At 36.6% G+C, this 21165-nt stretch overlaps 1 protein-coding gene and 1 long non-coding RNA gene across 2 annotated transcripts; both read left to right on the top strand.

Moving 5' to 3' along the window:
• Window positions 1-7057: 7057 nt before the first annotated feature.
• Window positions 7058-7990, top strand: LOC126067625 (olfactory receptor 14C36-like). Its single transcript, XM_049869716.1, has one exon. It carries the CDS (start codon window positions 7058-7060, stop codon window positions 7988-7990), a length of 933 nt encoding a protein of 310 aa, XP_049725673.1.
• A 1506-nt stretch (window positions 7991-9496) lies between these two features.
• Window positions 9497-20782, top strand: LOC126070419 (uncharacterized). The gene is made up of 3 exons (XR_007516205.1): window positions 9497-9569; window positions 11009-11092; window positions 20680-20782. It is a non-coding gene; the product is annotated as an uncharacterized LOC126070419 (long non-coding RNA).
• The last annotated feature ends 383 nt before the right edge of the window (window positions 20783-21165 follow it).

Below are 21165 nucleotides of genomic sequence, written 5' to 3'. Positions count from 1 at the left end.
TATCTTCTCTTTGCCAAGCACTCTGTTATATGTTCAGATGCTACATGGATGAATAAGTGAAACCCTGTCATAAAATAAAATGTAGAGATAGTCCCTCATACTTTAATTGCAATTTTACAGTTTTTTCATAGCATATTATAAAAGAGCATGTAAGCATTTGTTCATGATTCATTCCTCAGCTGCCAGACCAGTGTCTCATCTTAGTCACCCAAAATATTTTGAAAGATTATGTTAATTATAAATAAATTAAATATTTTATGGGTGTGGGGATGAATAAGTAAATAAATATATTGATAAAATATATTTGCCAATTCTTCAGGTCAAAAATTATATCCTTCAAGTCTTTGTAGGAAAGGCAAAGAATCATTTCCTTTTACACTTTTAGGGACATGAGCACTCTTCTATGCAGAATCCCCCTTGCCAGGGTGCAGGTAAAGAAACGTTCTCAATTTTACAATCTCTATTCAAAGCATTTCAAAATAATATATATTGTCATATTCCTTGATCAAAAAACTACATTAGTAATAGCTGAGTGGTGGGTATTCCTTTTCCTTTTTTATTACTCTCTTAAAAACAGTACTACTATGGGTGTTTGATGGAAAACATGCAAATACTGAAGGGATCAAATGCTTTCTCCTTTTGTAAGTCATTTGTAATTCTTATTAATTTTTCTTTAATTTAACAATTTTGAGTACCTCACTACCTCACTGTTTAAATGTTTTACAAATATAAAATTCATGTAGTATTAACAAATACAAAATTACAAACAGTTTTAACAACTGAGGTTTAAGGGTGTTTTAGAAACTCCTAGGAGCTAAAAAGCAAATAAATGGCAGAGTCAGGATCCATATCTTCCCATAAGGCAATAAAGCCTCAAGTCCACTAATCTGCAATACTGAACATCAAGGTAGGAACTGAAAATTGATTGGTGAGCATGAAGTAATAAAGGGTTTTCACTCTTTTCAAACTGTAAAAGCCAGTTCCATTGCTATAACATGGTATTAGAAGTCAACATGAGATTTAGTGAGAGAAAATGTTATTATTTTTATAATCTAAACCTTAGAATAAGTGGCGTAACTAGGGTAGAGCTACATGTAAATACTAAATTAGCCATTTTAAACCAAGAGAATCATGCAACAATATCAATAAAATGTCAGTAAACAGGTTGGTATAATGCAACAAGAACAAATACTACTTAATGAACCATTTCAAAGGGTCCTGAAACGAAGAGCAGCAAAAAAACAAACAAACAAAAAAGCTTTCAGTCTTGAAAGCACGAAATCAGTTTGTAAGGTTTACCTGCCCAGTCTTCTGGCAGTTAGCAAGGTTCTATATGTTGCATGTGGTTACAGTGTTCATGAAGAAAAGGGATCAAGGAAAGAACAATGTAAAATGTGGCAGCACGGAAAATTTTCCATTATAGGCATAAAGTTAGGAGTGCAAGGATAAACAGGTCTGGAAATGAACATTCTACTATTTAAAGTTAGCAAAGAAAATAGTTTATGAAATTCCAGGAAAATGTGAGCTCTTTTTAAAGGCATAGTAAGCCATTTTTCATAAAGAAAACAAAAATCTTCACAACTGGGCCAATAAGAAAAATCATGATAAATGGAAAAAATATTGAAATTGTCAAGCATTTCATTTAACTTGAATCCGCAATGAACACCTATAGAAGCAGCAGTCAAGAAATCAAATGACTCATTGCATTGGGTAATCTACTGCAAAATATCTAATTAAAGTGTTAAAAAACAAAGATGTCACTTTGAGAATTAAAGTGCGCCTGACCCAAGGCATGGTATTTTCAATTGCCTAATATGCGTGAGAAAGATAGACAATGAATAAGGAAGACCAAAGAAAAAACTATGCCTTTGAATTTTGGTATTAGCAAAGAATATTAAATATGCCACGGGCTGCCAGGAGAATGAGCAAATTTGTCTTGAAAGAAGTACAGCCAGAATGCTCCTTAGAAGAGGATGGCAAGACTTCGTCTCAAGTACTTGTTATCAGGAGTGACCAGTTGCTGGAGAAGGACATCATGCTCGGCAAGGTAGAGGATCAGCAAAAGAGAGGGAGACCCTCAATGACATGGACTGACACAGTGGTCGCAACGATGGGCTCAAACAGAGCACCAATTGTGAGGATGGCGCAGGACCGGACAGTGTCTCATTTTATTGTACATGCGGTCCCAGTGATTTGGAATTGACTGAATCTAACAACAACAGTAAGCTTTAGGTTAAAAGCCTGCAATTCTTCTTGTAGAGTTTGCAAAACATATGTCAATCCATCACCACTGACAGTGACAGCTGTGGAAGACAATATTATCAAGCAATTGTGTTTTAGTAAAATATCCATTAACTATTCATCTATATTCTACCATAATCCATATAGTCTTAGAATGTACAGAAAACAGTATTTTTACTTATCAGATTATTTAAGTTCTGAAATATGTTTTGGTTGTATGGGGAAAAAAATATGTATTTTAACCAAAACAGAAGACTGAGCACATTTGATCTTACTCAATTTGATAATGTCATTAAATAAATACTGACTTCAACAAATAATACCCATGTATCATAAATTATAAATAAATATAATAGAAGACATTTTTATTTTCTAGAACCCAAAGACCCATTGTGGTAAATGTGCTGAATACTTGAATCAACAGTCAATTAATCCGTCACATTTTCAGGTACGTTCATCATGGCTACATTTTTTTATCCCTAAAATATTGAAATATATGTTTATGGTAAGAAAAGTATTATAGTTAACAAGCTCAAAGAGGAAAAATTGAAGCAAAATGTAAAGCATAAATACATATCCCCTCCAACTGCCCCCCAAAGAATGCATTTCAAGTTTTTTTTTAAATAATATTTGCATAGACTTTCTCTTTGAAATATTTTAGGAATATTAAATTCATGAGAGGTGTATTCTTGTAGGTATTCCTTAAAGACATCTTCTCCTAGGTATTTCAACTAAACCATGCATTACAGCTTGGTCCTAATTCAATAATACATTCACTGAAATTCAAGTACTTTTTAATTCTAGTGGAAATATAACCAAATACATTCAAGTTCCATCAATTTCAAGTAGTATAGGATCAGTTTGAAAGTGAAGATTTCATATGAAATCAGAAAGCCATGCCATATATCTGAGATCATTTAGAGTGGCTTTATTTTTTTAAATATTATCTAAGAGAGACCTTAGAGATTTGTCAGAACTATGATAGCTACTGACAGCAATCAGGGTAACAGGTATTGGGGAAACGTGTAAAGTTTCAAAAGCATTAAAGAGGACAGATAGAGTTGGAAGAATAGATGATAGCAGATAAAGAAGAAAAAAAAAGGAGGAAGAATTGGGGAATTAGAAAAGGATAACTCTAAATTAAAGATTTTGTAATGTAAAAATGATGCAGTTTTGAACTATTACAGAAGGTTCTATTAAAGAAATTTGGAGTCCTGGTGGTGCAGTGGTTAAGAGCTCACAGTACGAATCTGCCAGCTGCGTTTTGGAAACCCTATGGGGCAGGTCTACTCTGTCCTATAGGGTTGCTATGAGTCAGAATCAACTCCAGGGCATGGATTTATTAAAGAAGGAGGAACTTGGTGGCCCAATGGTTACAATTAAGTACTGGCTCCTAATAGAAAGTTCAACAGTTCAAACCCACCAGCCACTCAGTGGGAGAAAGATGTGACAGCTTGCTTCCTTGGAAACCCTGTAGGGCCGTTCTACTCTGCCCTATACTGTTGCCATGAGTTGAAATCAACTAGGCAACAATTTTTTTTTAATTAAAGAAGGATATTTTAGACCCCCATGCAAATTTAATGGAATGAGTGGCTGTAAGACTGTACAGAGGCATCACAAGTGAACAAATATGGGGCACTGAGAAGGAAATTCCTGTACCATACTCCAGTGATGAGGAGGTCTAAGAACCTGAAAACCCAGGAAGTTGTCACTTTAGATTCAGGTGAAGATGTTATTAGGAGATGTTTATACGCTGACAAAGAGATGGATTGTTAAATTGCAAGGCAAATTTAACATGGATGGATATAACACTATTAAATAGGGCTAATTAAAAGAGGTAGGAGCAAAAGAAGTTAGAAATTAATGCATCAGATTGAGAAATGAATGTTTTGAACCAGGGGCAGATTACTCAAAAAGCAAGGTAAACACCTGTAGCGAACAATTTCACATTTTTCACCACATCAAAGATTCTGCTTTTAGGTATGGTTGGCATTTATCTCTCTCCCAACCCCATAGCACCTTCCTACAGAATCAAAGCCTTATTTCAAATTTACAACCCCTGACAGGGACAGATTACCCAGTAAACAAGGTAAGCAAGGCTTACTTATGCTTACTTACTAATACGTAGTGAGCAATTTCACATAGGTTTCATCACAGCTTCAATGTGGTGAGAAACGTGAAAGTTCACTACAGATTAGTAAGTAAGCACAAGTGAGCCTGTACTAACCTTGCTTCGTGGGTAATCTACCCCTGTTTTGTGCAGAGGAACCTAATCACTTATCTACATGCGAGGATTGCATGGATATGGATGAAAAACTTAAGATGGTGTATAACTGGGAACATATTATCAGTGGAAGAAGAAAAGACAGAATGAAGGCTACAGCTGGTGAGTTAACCTCAAAGATGGATGCCTCTATTTCAGGGAGAAAAGATGAGTGAAAATACATTAGAACGTTTTATATTGAATTTCTTAAAATACCAAGATAAAATCTCTTTTGATTTTTAAAATGTGTATTAGAAGATGTTCACATTGAGAAGAGGCTCTGGCAATGTAGATATTTTACTCTACTGAGTTAAAATACGAATAATTATATATTATCCTCTGATGAATTGAAAACATACCATTGGGCAAGTCTAAGAAATATGCAGCATTATAGAACGTGGTTTTGAACTGTTCTCATAATCAAATTAGAACTTAATATGTGGAATATCAATGGCAAAACCATGGGGTCGCCATGGTTTAGCTTAATCCAAAAGTAACCCTCAGTACTCAGAAGGCAGGAACAAAATAAAACAAGTAAATTTCAAAAGCTGTAACAAAATATTTTTTAAAAGAGTGAGACAAATTGAAAAATCAAACGTCAAGATAAAAAAAAAGAGTACCTGTTAATAGTTGCCAGGAAGAGATATATGTAGCAAGTAAGAGGCTGGTCATCAGGGAGAGAAATTCACAAAGGTAAATTTCTTAATGAAATCATGTATAACAAAAATAATTAGTGATGTAAGTGGAATAATTTTTTTTTTTTTTTTTGCCTGTGTGCAGAGTTTGAATTTGCAACTGCCTGTAGAGTTTTCAGAGGTTCTTCTAAAATAATATGTTCCAGTTTGTATTCAAATTCTGTTTGGTCATTAATTAATGACATGTTAACATTTATATAACAATCCTCATGGGTCAAGATACAAAGAAGTTACCTGTATTAACTCAATCTTCCTGGCAAACTTAACCTCCAACATACTCATTTTCCAGGAAGTGAATGAAAGAAATTTATGCAAAAATGGGCACAAAAGTATATTTTATACCATTATATTGGAAACATGTTACACAAGTAAGGAGAATAAAGGAGCAGAAGGCAACTCAATACCATTTTCTGCTAACCAATCCACCCCTGTCTCTCAGTTTGTCATATCTTGGTGCCTTGCATGTTGCTTTGATACTGGAAACTATGGTATTGGTATTTCAAATACCAGCAGAATAACCCATGGAGCACAGGTTTCAGTGAGGCTTTCAGTCTAAAATAGACCAGGAAGAAAAGCCTTGTAATCTACTTCAAAACATTGTTGTTGTTAGCTGCCATCTAGTCAATTCTGACTCATAGCAACTCTATGTTCAACAGAATGAAACACTGCCGGACCCTGTACCATCCTCACAATTATTGTTATGCTTGAGCCCATTGTTGCAGCCACTGTGTCAACCCATCTCATTGAGGGTCTTCCTATTTTTTGCTGACCCTCTATTCTACCAATCATATTGTCCTTCTCCAGGGACTTGTCCCAACTGATAACATGTCCAAAGTGCATAAGACGTAGTATCACCATCCTTGTTTCTAAGGAACATTCTGGCTGTACTTTTTCCAAGTCAGATTTGTTCATTCTTTTGGCAGCCCATGGTGCATTCAATATTGTTCGCCAACACCAAAATTCAAAGAGATCAGTTCTTCAATCTTCCTTATTCATTGTTCAGTTTTCACATGCATATGAGGCGATTGAAAACACCATGGGTTAGGTCAGGCACACCTTAGCCTTCAAGATGACATCTTTACTTTTTAACACTTTAAAGAGGTCTTTTGCAGCAGGTTTGCCCAATGCAACACATTATTTGATTTCTTGACTGCTGCTTCCATGGGTGTTCTTGTGGATAAAAGCAAAATGAAACTCTTGGCATCGTTTCTATTAGCAAAGCCATACTTTCCAACTACCGATCCTTCTTCACTGTTTCCAGCTTTCGCATTCCAATCACCAGTAATTATCAATGCATCTAATAGCATGTTTGATTAATTTCAGACTGCAGAAATTAGCAAAAATCTTCAATTTCTTCATTTTTGGCTCAAGGGTTGGTACATAAATTTGAATAATCATATTAACTGGTCTTCCTTGATATATAAATTTGAATAATCATATTAACTGATCTTCCTTGTAGGCATATGGATATTATCCTAGCACTGCCATTGTTGTACTTCAGGATACATTTTGAAATGTTCCTTTTTTTTTTCCAAAATATTAGCCAATGAAAACCCTGAGATGACAACAGAATGTACTGGAAGATCAGACCACTAGGTTGGAAGGCAACAATAAACTCAAACATGAGGATGGCTGGGAGAGGCAGTATTTCATTCTGTTGTACATGAAGTTGCCATGGGTCAGAGAAAACTTGATGGTAACTAACAACAACAAAACTAATTACCAACTAGAGAGGATAAAATTAGATAAATGTGAGACAATAAACAACTTTTGGCTAATTTCTTTCCTTGTTATTATTCCCTGTGTTTCCTAGGGATTATTTACAGTTGTCTCTCCTATGCAAAAAAAGTATCCAAAGATGCCCAACTCTACCACAGTGACTGAATTCCTGCTTATGAGGTTTTCTGATGTGTGGGATTTCAGAGTCTTACACGCCATGTTATTCCTATTGATGTACTTGGCAACCCTGCTGGGGAACCTTCTCATTGTCACAGTAACCACTCTTGACCAGAGTCTTCACACCCCCATGGACTTCTTCCTTAGAAATCTGTCTGTCCTGGACATGTGCTACATTTCCGTCACCGTCCCCAGGGCTTGTGTCATCTTCCTGCTTGAAAACAGGGTGATCTCCATGGTTGGATGTGCAGCTCAGATCTTCCTTGTGGTTTTGTGTGCCACCGCAGAACTGCTTTTCCTCACCATCATGGCCTATGACCGCTATGTGGCCATCTGCTATCCCCTTCACTACCCTGTGATCATGAATTTTCGTGTCTGTGTCCAGATGACACTGATCTCTGTATTCAGTGGTCTGATCTATGCAGGTGTGCACACTGGCAACACATTCCAGTTGTCCTTCTGTCAGTCTAACGTGATCCATCAGTTCTTTTGTGACATCCCCCCTTTGCTGAAGCTCTCCTGCTCTGATACTTTCATTAATGAGGTTGTAATTTTTTTCTCTGCAGTAGTGATTGTAGGTGGCTGCTTTATCCTCATCATATCTTATATTCGCATATTTTCAGCTGTGATAAAGTTTCCAACCAGAAGAGAGAAAGGAAAAGCCTTTTCCACCTGTGTACCTCACATTCTTGTGGTGACAGTCTTTTCCAGCTCCCTGAACGCTGTGTATATGAATCCAACCTCCAACTCACCGACAATTCAGGATATGATCATTTCTGTTTTCTACTGTATAGTCCCTCCTTTCCTAAATCCTATCATCTATAGCCTTAGGAACAAGCAGATAAAGGAGGCTGTAAGGAGAATTATGAGAAGAATATTCTACTCAGAAAAATAATAAGATCATTATTTTAAGACAATCCTACTTTGATGAGGCATGTTGAAAAATGTTTCAAAATTAGATTCCTTGCCTAATTTCAAATTTGAGGGACCTGACTTGATATCTAAGTGACAGCCAATATATTATATATGTCAGCATAGAAACAAAGTTGTTGATGCTAGTTGCTGTAGAGTAAACTCTGACTCATAGCAGCCTTATGTGTAACAGAATGAAATGCTCCTTAATCCTGCACAGCCTTCATGATCTTGGGTGCGGTAGAGTCCATTGTTGTGGCTGTTATGTCACTACATCTCACTGAGGGTTTTTCATTCAATTTTCCTGAATGTCTACCAGACTTAAGGGTAGAAACAACACTTTCATATTGTAACCTGAAGTTTTCCCTCTCCAAAAATGTATATTCCCTGATGTCTGAAGCATGTCTGCTAAATACTCTTATATTTGTTGAATGTAACTCTTCAGAATTACCTAGCGTCTTGGAATAGATAAACTATATCTTAGCTTTTACTTTTTTGTAATTATGACAGAAGAATCATTTATTCAGACATATATTTAAAATATAACTAAAAGTATATAGAATAGCATGTGAAAGCTGATCATAAAAATAACTCAAAATATTAGGATTTTCTAAATAAAAATAGAAGCTTCTGAAGGTGTGGTTGACAGGAAATATCAAACCACACTTTTATGCTGTTTCACATAATCTGTATGGAAAAATTTACATAAAATTATTTACAATTTGTAAATCACTGTTCATACTGTCTCCACGCCAAGAGGACAAAAATTAAATAATGTTTTCTGTTATCTTACTATACTTTTCATGCATCTTTTCAACATATTAAGAAGATAAAATGTATAAAATATATTTTTAAGTGAAGTTTTATATAAGTTTTGCATATATGAGGACCCAAAAATCCCGTAGTAACCCTAGAGGTAGTCACAGGACTCTCTACCAGGACACAAAATATTGTTATATTAGATATGCAGTTACTAATGCCTATGCAGTCTTAAAAATTACAGTTTTCAGTTATTTATCTATAATTTGGAGACAATATTGTCACTAATTGCCAAGAGCACTATAACTTCTTTTACTTTGGTGATTGTTATTATCATAAAATGATTTTATCACACAACATTTTCAGAAAACTAATACTGAGGCTGATGGTTAATTTTATGTCAACTTGGTTAATCTGTGGTGCCCCGTTGTTTGGTCAAATACTAGTCTAGATGTTGCTATGCAGGTATTTACGTATGACTAACATTTAAATCAATTGAACTTAAGCATATTACCCTCTACAACATGAATATGCCTCATCCATTCGTTTGAAGGCCTTAGGAGCCAAAACTGAGGTTTCCCAAGGGAGACTGATTTTGCCTCAAGAGTGTAAATAAACATTTTTTCCAGAATTTTCAGCATGCTGCCTCTTCTACCAATTTCAGATACAAGGCTTTTGGAGGTTCCAGTCAGTTGCATTACCTACATATTTCGAACACAAGACTTCCAGAGTTTCAAGGCAGTTACCTGACCTAAGAATGTTGGACTTGCTAGCCCTACAACCATGTTGGCCTTTTCGTTCAGGTCTCTCTCTCTCTCACTTTCTCTCTCTTTAAATATATATTGTGTTAATTCTGTTTCTCTGGAGGACTCTGACTAACATAGTCTTTGATACTGGAAATGATTCTAGAAGAATAAAATCTTAGGGATGATTTTTGTGATTTAATTCTGGGGTTTCTGAAACTGGTCCTCAAATCTATTTAGATGTTAAGGCACTAATGGCTAATGCAAGAAGTAAAGGGGGTATTGATAGTTCATGGAATGATGTGGAAATAGAGACATGCAATTAAATACTCCTGATAAAATAATTAAAAGACAATATTCTGAATGATCATGCATTTAATACCTTAGAAGATTTTGTTGAACTGATATATGTAATAACATTGGCTTGTTGCTCTTAATTTCACTGGACAAAGTGGGGAAAGGAAAGGATGAGGTGAGGGCTCCAAATCCCTGGTCAAGCATTGCATAATGACCTGAAAGTTTCTATGGATGCTAAAAAATAAAATCTAATGTTCTGTAGCCATGGAGATGAGGTAGCTAAAAATAAAACTCAGAATTTTATGCTATAAATGGCTGAATTACAATGCAAATTCAATTCCTAGCTTCACTGTTTGTCTCGATGTTAAAGTGTAATGGATTGAATTGTGTCCCCCCAAAATATGTGTCAACTTCATTAGGCCATGTGTAATTATCCTCCATTTTGTGAAAAAAAAATTTTTTTTTCATGTGCTATAAATCCTAATCTCTACTTGTGCTTAAAAGGATTAGGGTGGGATGTAACACTAAGAGACGATGGAAAATCTCAATATCATCAGTCAGAACAAGGCCAAGGGTCGGCTGTGGAACAGTGTCTCATATTAGCCACCCCAAAATTTTGAAAGACTGTGTTAACTATAAATTAAATATTTGATGCACACATGAATGAACAAACAAATTAATAAATATGTTGATGAACAAAATACACCTGCCAGTTCTTCAGGTCAAAAATTACATCCTTCAAGTCTTTGTAGAAAAGCAAAGAATCATTTCCCTTACACTTTTACAGACAGGAGTACTCTTCTATGCAGGGTATCCCTTGCCAGTGTGCTGGTAAAGAAATGCTCTCAATTTTACAATCTCATAGCATTTCAGAATATTGTATATTATCTTATTTCCTTGAACAAAAAACTACGTTAGTAATAGCTGAGTGGTAGATTTTCCTTTTTGTTTTTTGTTACTGTCTTGAAAATAGTACTACTATGGGTGTTAGATGGAAGAAATTTAAGTACTGAAGGGATCACATGCTTGTTCTTTTTATAAGTCATTTGTAATTTTTATTTTCTTCAACATAATAACCATTTGGAGTATCTCTCCATTTGAAATGTTTTACAAATACAAAATTTGTGAAATATTTTCTAGTATTAAAAATATTTATAGATAAGGAAACTGAGGTTTAATGATGTTTTAATGGCTCCTTATAGGTGAATAGCAAGTAAATGGCAGAGTCAGGATCCCATAAGGCCGTAAAGCCTCAAATCCGCTAATCTGCAACACTGAACATCAAGGTAGGAACATAAATTGATTGGTGAGCATGGATAATAAAGGTTTTTTGCTGTGATTTCAAACTGTAAAAGCCAGTTGTATATCTATAATATGGTAATAGAAGTTGAATATGAAATTTAGTGAGAGAAAATGTTAAGATATTATTTTTTAAATCTAAACCTTCAGAAAGAAAGTGGCATAACCAGGGCACAGCTACTTGTAAACATTAATTAACCATTCCTAACCAAGTGAATCATACATTGATATCAATAAATTACCAGTAAACATTGATATAAAGAAACAACAAAACTACTTAGTGAACCATTTCAAAGGGTCCTGAAATAAAGAACAACCAAAAAAAAAAAAACTTTTAGTCTTGCAAGCATAAGGCCAGTTTGAAAGGTTCAAGCAAGACTTTGTCTCATGTACTTTGGACATGTTACCAGGAAGGACCAGTCCCTGGAGGACATCGTGCTTGGTACAGTGTCAGTGAAATAGAGGAAGATCCTCAACAAGATGGACTGACACAGTGGCTACAAACAATGGGCTCAAGTATAGCACCGATTGTGAGGATGGTGCAGTACCAGGCAGTGTTTCATTCTGTGGTATACAGGGTACTATAAGTCAGAACTGACTGGACCTCACCTGAAAACACAGTAAGCCTTTAGGCTAAAATCCTGAAATTCCTCTTGTAGAGTTTGCAAAACACAAGTTAATCCATTATCACTTACACTGATAGCTATGAAAGACAACATTATCAAGCAACTGCGTTTTAGTAAAATATCCATTAACTCCTTTTGACTATAATCCATATAGTCTTCAAATGTGCAGTAAACAATATTTTTATGCATCAGCCTATTTAAGTTCTGAAATATATTCTAGTTGTATGGGAAAATATGTATTTCAACTAAAAGAGAAGACTCAAAACACATTTACTCAACTTGATGATGTTATTAAATAAATACTGACTTCAACAAATAATACCCATGTATCATGGATCATGGGGCAGTTCTACTCTGTCCTATAGGTTCACTATGAGTCAGAATCGACTCGACAGCAAAGGGTTTTATCATAAGTTACAAGTAAATACAATAAAAGACATTTTTATTTTCTAGAGCCTGAAGACCAATTGTGGTAAATTTGGTGAATACATAAATCAACAGTCAATCAATCCATCACATTTTTGGGTATGCTATGCATTTTTTTAATCCCTAAAATATTGAAATACATTATGGAAAGAAAAGTATGATAGTTAACAAACTCAAAGAGCAAAAATTGAAACAATATGTAAAGCATGACTATACATATCGCCTCTAGTAACAGCCCCCCAAAGAATGCATTTTAAGGATTTTTATAATACTTGCATAGACTTTCTATTTGAAATATTTTAGGAATATTATATTCATGAGAGAGGTATTCTTGTAGATATTTCTTAAAGACCTCTTCTCCTAGGTATTTCACTAAGCCAGCAGTACATGCTGGTCTTAGTTCAATAACATATTGTCTGAAATTCAAGTATTTTTTAAAAATTCTGGTGGAAGTATAATACATGCACTCAAGTTCCAACAATTTCAAGTAGTATGGGAACAACTGTAAAAAGAAAACAACATACAAAGTGCTACCTAAAACCAGAAAGCCATGCAATATATCTGAGATCATTTAGGGTGTCTTTATTTTTTAAAATATTATCTAAGATAGATCTTAGAGATTTACCAGAATAATGACAGCTACTGATAGCAATCATGGTGATACTAAATGGGGAAAAATGACTAAAATTTCAAAAGTGTTAAAAAGACAGAGACAGAGTTGGAAGAATATATGGTAGCATACTAAAGAAGAAAAGAAAAACAGAGGGGAAGTTGGGAAGTTAGAAATGGAGAACTCCAAAGTAAAGATTTTGTAAAATAAAAATGATGCAATTTTGAACTGATTACTAAAGAAGAATATCTTAGACCCCCATGTATCTATAATGGAATCAGCAACTACAAGAATGTACAGAAGTAGGCAGGCGGAGCCAAGATGGTGGAATAGACACACGGTTCCGTTGAGCCCTCTTTACAACAGAGACCCGAAAAAACAAGAAACTAGTATATTTGTGACAAGCTGGGAGCCCTGAGCATCAAATGCAAGCTTACACAATGAACTGAGGGACAGGGGGAGGAAGAGACCGCTCAAAAGCGGAGAGGAGTTGCCGGGAGCCCTCAGGTACCATTTCCGGAGCTTCGGCGGTGGCGGCGGAGGCAGCGGGGGGGGGGGGCGGAGGACTGGTCCTAGTGTTTGGCTGCAGTTTCCTCAGGGAGAAGCAACCAGCCACACAGCCCACTCATATCTCCAGAACCTGAGGAGAACGGCGCGCTCCCCTGCAAAAGCCAAGTGCTTGCGTACATTTTACCGTGCCCACCCCACCCCCAGGCCGGCTTCAGTGGCTGAATTCCTGGCCTGAGATAGACCCTGGTGAGCACCTAGAGCCATCCTCCTGGCCTTGGGGAAGGAAAAAATTTGCAACTGGCAGGAAAAGATAATTCGCTAGCTCCATTAACTGGGGGAGCTCAGGACAGAAGCGGCTCCTGTCCAGGCATAAACTGTGGACCTTGAGCAACTTTTCCTTCTGCACGGACCTCAGGGGGCCTATTTTGGGGGAATAGGCCCATGTTGGCAAAGTCCAACGATTTCAGCTGAGTGGTGGAGAGGTGGGTGTTTGATGTTTGACATCACTTTGCATATTAAACAAGGTCCTCACCTACCCACATCAGGAACCTCAGGACTGGTAGCTCCACTCAGGTCACCCCGCCACCCATGAGAGGGGTCCAAAGATAATTGGTATCTCCAGTCCTTACAACCAGAAACTTTGGGTGCTCATGGTCCCTCTGCAGAACCCACCCACCAGTGTGCTCTAGAGAACAGAGACACATTTTTCTCAGAGACACTTGGGGGCTGGTTCTCAGACCCCTGCCTTGTTCAGAGCATGACCCCATGCTGTGATCAGATACGGGTATATACGCCAATCACCCCTGCCCCTCTAAGACTGTAGGACAGAACCTGTACCACACACTTGATATCAGCTACCTGGAAACCTGAGCTGAATTCATACAAGGAAACTGAATGGACTCCTAGACTGATATAAGTGATAAAAGCTCTAGCCAGCTGGGAACAGGACACCAGAGCTCCAAAGGAGAAAATAATCAAGCTAGCTCACTCAAGCAACCCATACGAGTATACCAAAACAAAACAAAGCAAGCAGCTATGACACAGTAAGCAAGCATAAACTAATACAATAACTTATAGATGTCTTGGAGGCAACAGTCAATATCCAGTCACATAAAGAAACAGAACATGATCACCGCAACAGGCTCTCAAAACAAAGAATCCAGGGATCTTCTAGATGAAAGTGCATTCTTGGAATTACCAGATGCAGAATACAAAAGTTTAATATACAGACCCCTTCAAGACAACAGGAAGGAAATGAGGCAATAAGCAGAACAAGCCAAGGAACACACAGATAAAGCAACTGAAGAAATTAGAAAGATTATTCAGGAACATAAGGAAAAGTTATAAAAGCTGGAAAAATCCATAGACAGACAACAATCAGAAATTCAGGAGATTAACAATAAAATTACAGAATTAGATAACTCAGTAGAAAGTCAGAGGAGCAGAATTGAGCAAGTAACCTAGTACAACCCAGTACTGTCAAGTTGATGAGTGATGATTGAGCAAGTAGAAGCTAGAATTTCTGAACACGAAGAAAAATTACTTGGCACTAATATACTTGGAGAAAATCAGATAAAAGAATTAAAAAAAAATAAAGAAATCTTCAGAATCATGTGGGACTCTATCAAAAGAAATAACCTACGAGTGATTGGAGTAACATGGAGGGATAACAGAAAATACAGAGAAAATTGTTGAAGATTTGTTGGCAGAAAACTTCCCTGATATTGTGAAAGATGAGAAGATATCTATCCAAGATGCCCATCGAACTCCACATAAGGCAGATCTTGAAAGAAAGTCACCAAGACATATTATAATCAAACTTGCCAAAACCAAAGATAAAGAGAGAATTATAAGAGCAGCAAGGGATAAACAAAAAGCCACCTACAAAGGACAGCCAGTAAGAATAAGCTCGGACTACTAGGCAGAAACCATGCAGGCAAGAAGGCAATGGGATGACATATTTGAAAACCTGAAGGAAAAAAATTGCCAGCCAAGAATCATATATCCATCAAAACTATCTCTTAAATAAAAATATGAAGGTGAAATTAAGACATTTCCAGATAAACACAAGTTGAGGGAATTCATAAAAACCAAACCAAAACTACAAGAAATGCTAAAGGGAAGTCTTTGGTTAGAAAATCAATAATATCAGGTATCGACCCAAGACTAGAACACTGGGCAGAGCAACCAGAAGTCAACCCAGACACGGAAATCCAAAAAAACAAAGCAAGGTTATTAAAAAAAAAAAAGCCCAAAACAGGTTAACAGCAATGTTATTATATAAAAGAAGACAGCATTAAAATAATGAGGAAGGGACTACGAAATGTAATTATACACCTTCCTTTTTATATGGAGAGGAAGATACGGCAATACAAAGAAATGAAAGTTATTTTTAAATTTAGAAAAATAGGGGTAAATAATAAGGTAATCACAAAGGAGACAAACTATCCTACTCATCAAAATAAAATACAAGGGAAAAATACAGACTCAGCAGAAACAAAATCAACAACAACAAACATGAGGAAAGGACAATATACGAAGAAAATCTACTCAGCACGTAAAATCAAGTGGGAAAATGAAGCTGTCAACACACAAAAAAAGACATCAAAATGATAGCACTAAATTCATACCTATCCATAATTACCATGAATGTAAATGGACTAAATGCACCAATAAAGAGAGAGTGGCAGAATGGATTAAAAAACAAGATCCATCTGTATGCTGCCTACAAGAGACACACGGTAGACTTAGAGACACAAAGAAACTAAAACTCAAAGGTTAGAAAAAAATGTATCAAGCACACAATAATCAAAAAAGAGCAGGAGTGGCAATATTAAAAAATATATTAATTTCTGAAAAATAGACTTTACAGTTAAATCCATCATAAAGGATAAAGAAGGAAACTATATAATGATTAAAGGGACAATACACCAAGAAGATATAACCATATTAAATATTTATGAACCCAATGACAGGGCTGCAAGGTACATAAAACAAACTCTATCAGCATTGAAAAGTGAGATAGACAGCTCCACAATAATAGTAGGAGACTTCAACATACCACTTTCAGTAAAGGACAGGAGATCCAGAAAGCTCAATAAAGACACAGAAGATCTAAATGCCAAAATTAAACAACTTGACCTCATAGACATATACAGAACACTCCACCCAACAGCAACCAAGTATACTTTCTTTTCTAGTGCACATGGAACATTTTCTAGAATAGACCACATATTAGGTCCTAAAGCAAGCCTTAGCAGAATACAAAACATTGAAATATTACAAAGCATCTTCTCTGACCATAAGGCCATAAAAGTGGAAATCAATAACGGGAAAGGCAAGGAAAAGAAATCAAAAACTTGGAAACTGAACAATACCCTGCTCAAAAAGACTGGATTATAGAAGTCATTAAGGATGGAATAAAGATACTTAGAGAATCGAATGAGAATGAAAACACTTCCTATTAGAACCTTTGGGACACAGCAAAAGCGGTGCTCAGAGGCCAATTTATATCAATAAATGCACACTTCCAAAAAGAAGGAAGGGCCAAAATCAAAGAATTACCCCTACAATTTGAACAAATAGAAAGAGAGCAACAAAAGAAACCCTCAGGCACCAGAAGAAAACAAATAATAAAAATTAGAGCTGAACTAAATGAAATAGAAAACAGAAAAACAACAGAAAGAATTAACAAGACCAAAAGCTGTTTTCTTGAAAAAAATCAACAAAATTGTTAAACCATTGGCCAAACTGACAAAACAAAAGCAGGAGAGGAAGCAAATAACCCAAATAAGAAATGAGATGGGCGATATTACAACAGACCCAACTGAAATTAAAAGAGTCATATCAGATTACTATGAAAAATTGTACTCTAACAAATTGGAAAACCTAGAAGAAATGGATGAATTCCTAGGAACACACTACCTACGTAAACTAACACAAACAGAGGTAAAACAACTAAATAGACCCATAACGAAAGAAGAGATCGAAAAGGTAACCCAAAAACTCCCAACACACACAAAAAAAAGCCCTGGTCCAGATGGCTTCACTGCAGACTTGTACCAAACTTTCAGAGAAGAGTTAACACCACTACTACTAAAGGTATTTCAGAGCATAGAAAAGGAAGGAATACTACCAAACTCATTCTATAAAGCAACCATATCCCCGATACCAAAACCAGGTAAAGACATCACAAGAAAAGAAAATTATAGACCTATATCCCTCATGAATGTAGATGCAAAAATCCTCAATAAAATTCTTGCCAATCGAATTCAACAACATATCAAAAAAATAATTCACTATGACCAGTTGGGGTTTGTACCTTGTACCAGGTATTGTATGTAGGGATGGTTCAACATTAGAAAAACAATTAATGTAATCCACCACATAAATAAAACAAAAGACAAGAATCACATGATTTTATCAATTGACACAAAAAAAGGCATCTGACAAAGTTCAACACTCATTCATGATAAAAACTCTCAGCAAAATACGAATAGAAGGAAAATTCCTCAACATAATAAAGGGCATTTATACAAAGCCAACAGCCAACATCACCCTAAATGGTGAGAGCCTGAAAGCATTCCCAATGAGATCGGGAACCAGACAAAGATATCCTTTATCACCACTCTTATTCAACATTGTGCAGAAGGTCCTAGCCAGAGCAATTAGGCTATATAAAAAAATAAAGGGCATGCAGATTGGTAAGGAAGAAGTCAAAGTATCTCTTTTTGCAGATGACATGATCTTATACACAGAAAACCCTAAGGAATCCTCTAGGAAACTACCGAAACTAATAGAAGAGTTCAGCGGAGTATCAGGGTACAAGACAAACATACAAAAATCAGCTGGATTCCTCTACACCAACAAAAAGAACATCGAAGAGGAAATCACCAAATCAGTGCCATTTACAGTAGCCCCCAAGAAGATAAAATACTTAGGAATAAATCTTACCAGAGATGTAAAAGACTTACACAAAGAAAACTACAAGACACTTCTGCAAGAAACCAAAAGAGACTTACATAAGTGGAAGAACATACCTTGTTCATGGATAGGAAGACTTAACATTATAAAAACGTCTATTCTACCAAAAGCAATCTATACATTTAATGCAATTCCAATCCAAATCCCAACAACATTCTTTGATGAGATGGAGAAACAAATCACCAACTTCATATGGAAGAGAAAGAAGCGCCAGTTAAATAAGGCATTACTGAAAAAGAAGAACAAAGTGGTAGACCTTACTTTACCTGATTTTAGAACCTATTATACCACCACAGTAGTCAAAACAGGCTGGTTCTGGTGCAACAACAGATACATAGACCGATGGAACAGAACTGAGAATCCAGACATAAACCCATCCACATATGAGCAGTTGATATTTGACAAAGGCCCCCAAAATAGTTAAATGGGGGGAAAAGTCTTTTTAACAAATGGTGCTTGCATAACTGGATATCCATCTGCAAAAAAATGGAACAAGAACCATACCTCACTCCATGCACAAAAACTAACTCAATGTGGATCAAAGATCTAAATATAAAATCTAAAACGATAAAGATCATGGGAGAAAAAATAGGGACAATGTTAGGAGCCCTAATACACGCCGTAAACAGTATACAAAACATTATTAAGAATGCAGAAGAAAAACTAGATAACTAGGAACTCCTGAAGATGAAACACCTATGCTCATCCAAAGACTTCACCAAAAGACCAAAAAGACTACCTACGGACTGGGAAAACATTTTTAGCCGTGACATTTCTGATCAGTGCCTGATCTCTAAAATCTACATGATACTGCAAAAACTCAACTACAAAAAGACAAATAACCCAATTAAAAAATGGGCAAAAGATTTGAATAGACACTTCACTAAAGGAGACATTCAGGTAGCTAACAGATATATGAGGAAATGTTCACAATCATTAGCGCTTATTTCATCTCACCCCAACAAGGCTGGCATTAATCCAAAAAACAGAAAATAATAAATGTCGGAGAGCCTGTGGAGAGATTGGAACACTTATACAGTGCTGGTGGGAATGTAGAATGGTACAACCACTTTGGAAATCCATTTGGCGCTTCCTTAAAAAGCTAGAAATAGAACTACCGTATGATCCAGTAACCTGACTCCTTGGAATATATCCTAGAGAAGTAAGAGCCTTTACACAAACAGATATATGCACACCCAAGTTTATTGCAGCACTGTTTACAATAGCAAAAAGATGGAAGCAACCAAGGTGCCGATCAATGGATGAAAGGATAAACAAATTATGGTATATTCACACAATGGAATACTACGCATCAATAAAGAACAGTGAGGAATCTGTGAAACATTTCATAACATGGAGGAACCTGGAAGGTATTATGCTGAGTGAAGTTAGTTGCAAAAGGACAAATATTATATAAGACCACTATTATAAGAACTTGAGAAATAGTTTTAACTGAGAAAAAAACATTCTTTTGTGTTTACAAGATGGGGGAGGGTGGAAGGGTGAGAGAGCGGTTTTCACTAATTAGACAGTAGATAAGAATTACTTTAGGTGAAGAAAGAAGACAATACACAATACAGGGGAAGTCAGCACAATTGGACTAAACCAAAAGCAAAGAAGTCTCCTGAATAAGCTGAATGCTTCGAAGGCCAGTGTAGCAGGGGCAGTGTCTGGGGACCATGGTTTCAGGGGACATCTAAGTCAATTGGCATAATAAAATCTATTAAGAAAACCTTCTGCATCCCACTTTGAAGAGTGGCGTCTGGGGTCTTAAATGCTAGCAAGCAGCCATCTAAGATGCATCAATTGGTCTCAACCCGCCTGGACCAAAGGATAATGAAGAACATCAAGGACACAAGGCGATTACAAGCCCAAGAGACAGAAAGGGCCACATGAACCAGAGACCACATCATCCTGAGACCAGAAGAACTAGATGGTGCCTGGCTACAACCGATGACTGCCCTGACAGGGAACACAACAGAGAACCCCTGAGGAAGCAGGAGAGCAGTGGGATGCAGACCCCAAATTCTCATAAAAAACACTAGACTTAATGGTCTGGCTGAGACTAGAAGGACCCCAGTGGTCATGGCCCCCAGACCCTCTGTTGGCCCAGGACAGGAACCATTCCCGAAGCCAACTTTTCAGACATGGATTGGACTGGACAATGGGTTGGAGAGAGATGCTGGTGAGAGTGATCTTCTTGGATCAGGTGGACACTTGAGACTATGTTGGCGTCTCCTGCCTGGAGGGGAGACGAGAGGGTGGAGGGGGTTAGAAGCTGGCAAAATGGACACGAAAAGAGAGAGTAGAGGGAGAGAGGGGGCTGTCTCATTGGGGGAGAGTAATAGGGAGTATGCAGCAAGGTGTATATAAGTTTTTGTGTGAGAGTCTGACTTGATTTGTAAACTTTCTCTTATAGTCAAAAAAAAAGGAAATTGACTTAAGACACACCTGATCTTGTGAATTGAGTCCTAAGCCATTTACATAACTGCTGCTAATCCCACCTCATTAACAGCATAGAGGTAAGAGTTACAACAAATAGGATAATCACATCAGATGACAAAATGGTGGTCAATCACAAAATACTGAGAATCATAGACTAGCCAAGTTGACACACATTTTGGGGGACACAGTTCAATCCATACCACAAGGTATATTTGCAACGGGGAAAGGATATAAAAGATGTTTGTGGGTTACTGGACACTTTAAAAAAAAAATTACTCTTATACTAATTCCTGAAGATCCAAAATGGTACTGTGGTCCACCAGTCAGTGTAGAACTTATGGCTTGGGTCCATGATACAGTGAGTCCAGTAAATCCTTGAATATTCCTGTGGTTATTTCTCTAGTTCTGAAATATATAATTAGGATAGATATACCAAGAAAATTGACAGAATTCCCACACT

The sequence above is a fragment of the Elephas maximus genome, chromosome 2 (assembly GCF_024166365.1).
Source record: "Elephas maximus indicus isolate mEleMax1 chromosome 2, mEleMax1 primary haplotype, whole genome shotgun sequence".
NCBI classification, from domain to species: domain Eukaryota; kingdom Metazoa; phylum Chordata; class Mammalia; order Proboscidea; family Elephantidae; genus Elephas; species Elephas maximus.
Note: the sequence above shows the minus strand (reverse complement) of the source record. Positions and strands in the feature narration are given on the sequence as shown.

Coding starts and splice junctions, on each gene's coding strand:
- LOC126067625 (XM_049869716.1), top strand. CDS start 7,058: ATGCCCAACTCTACCACAGTGACTGAATTCCTGCTTATGAGGTTTTCT.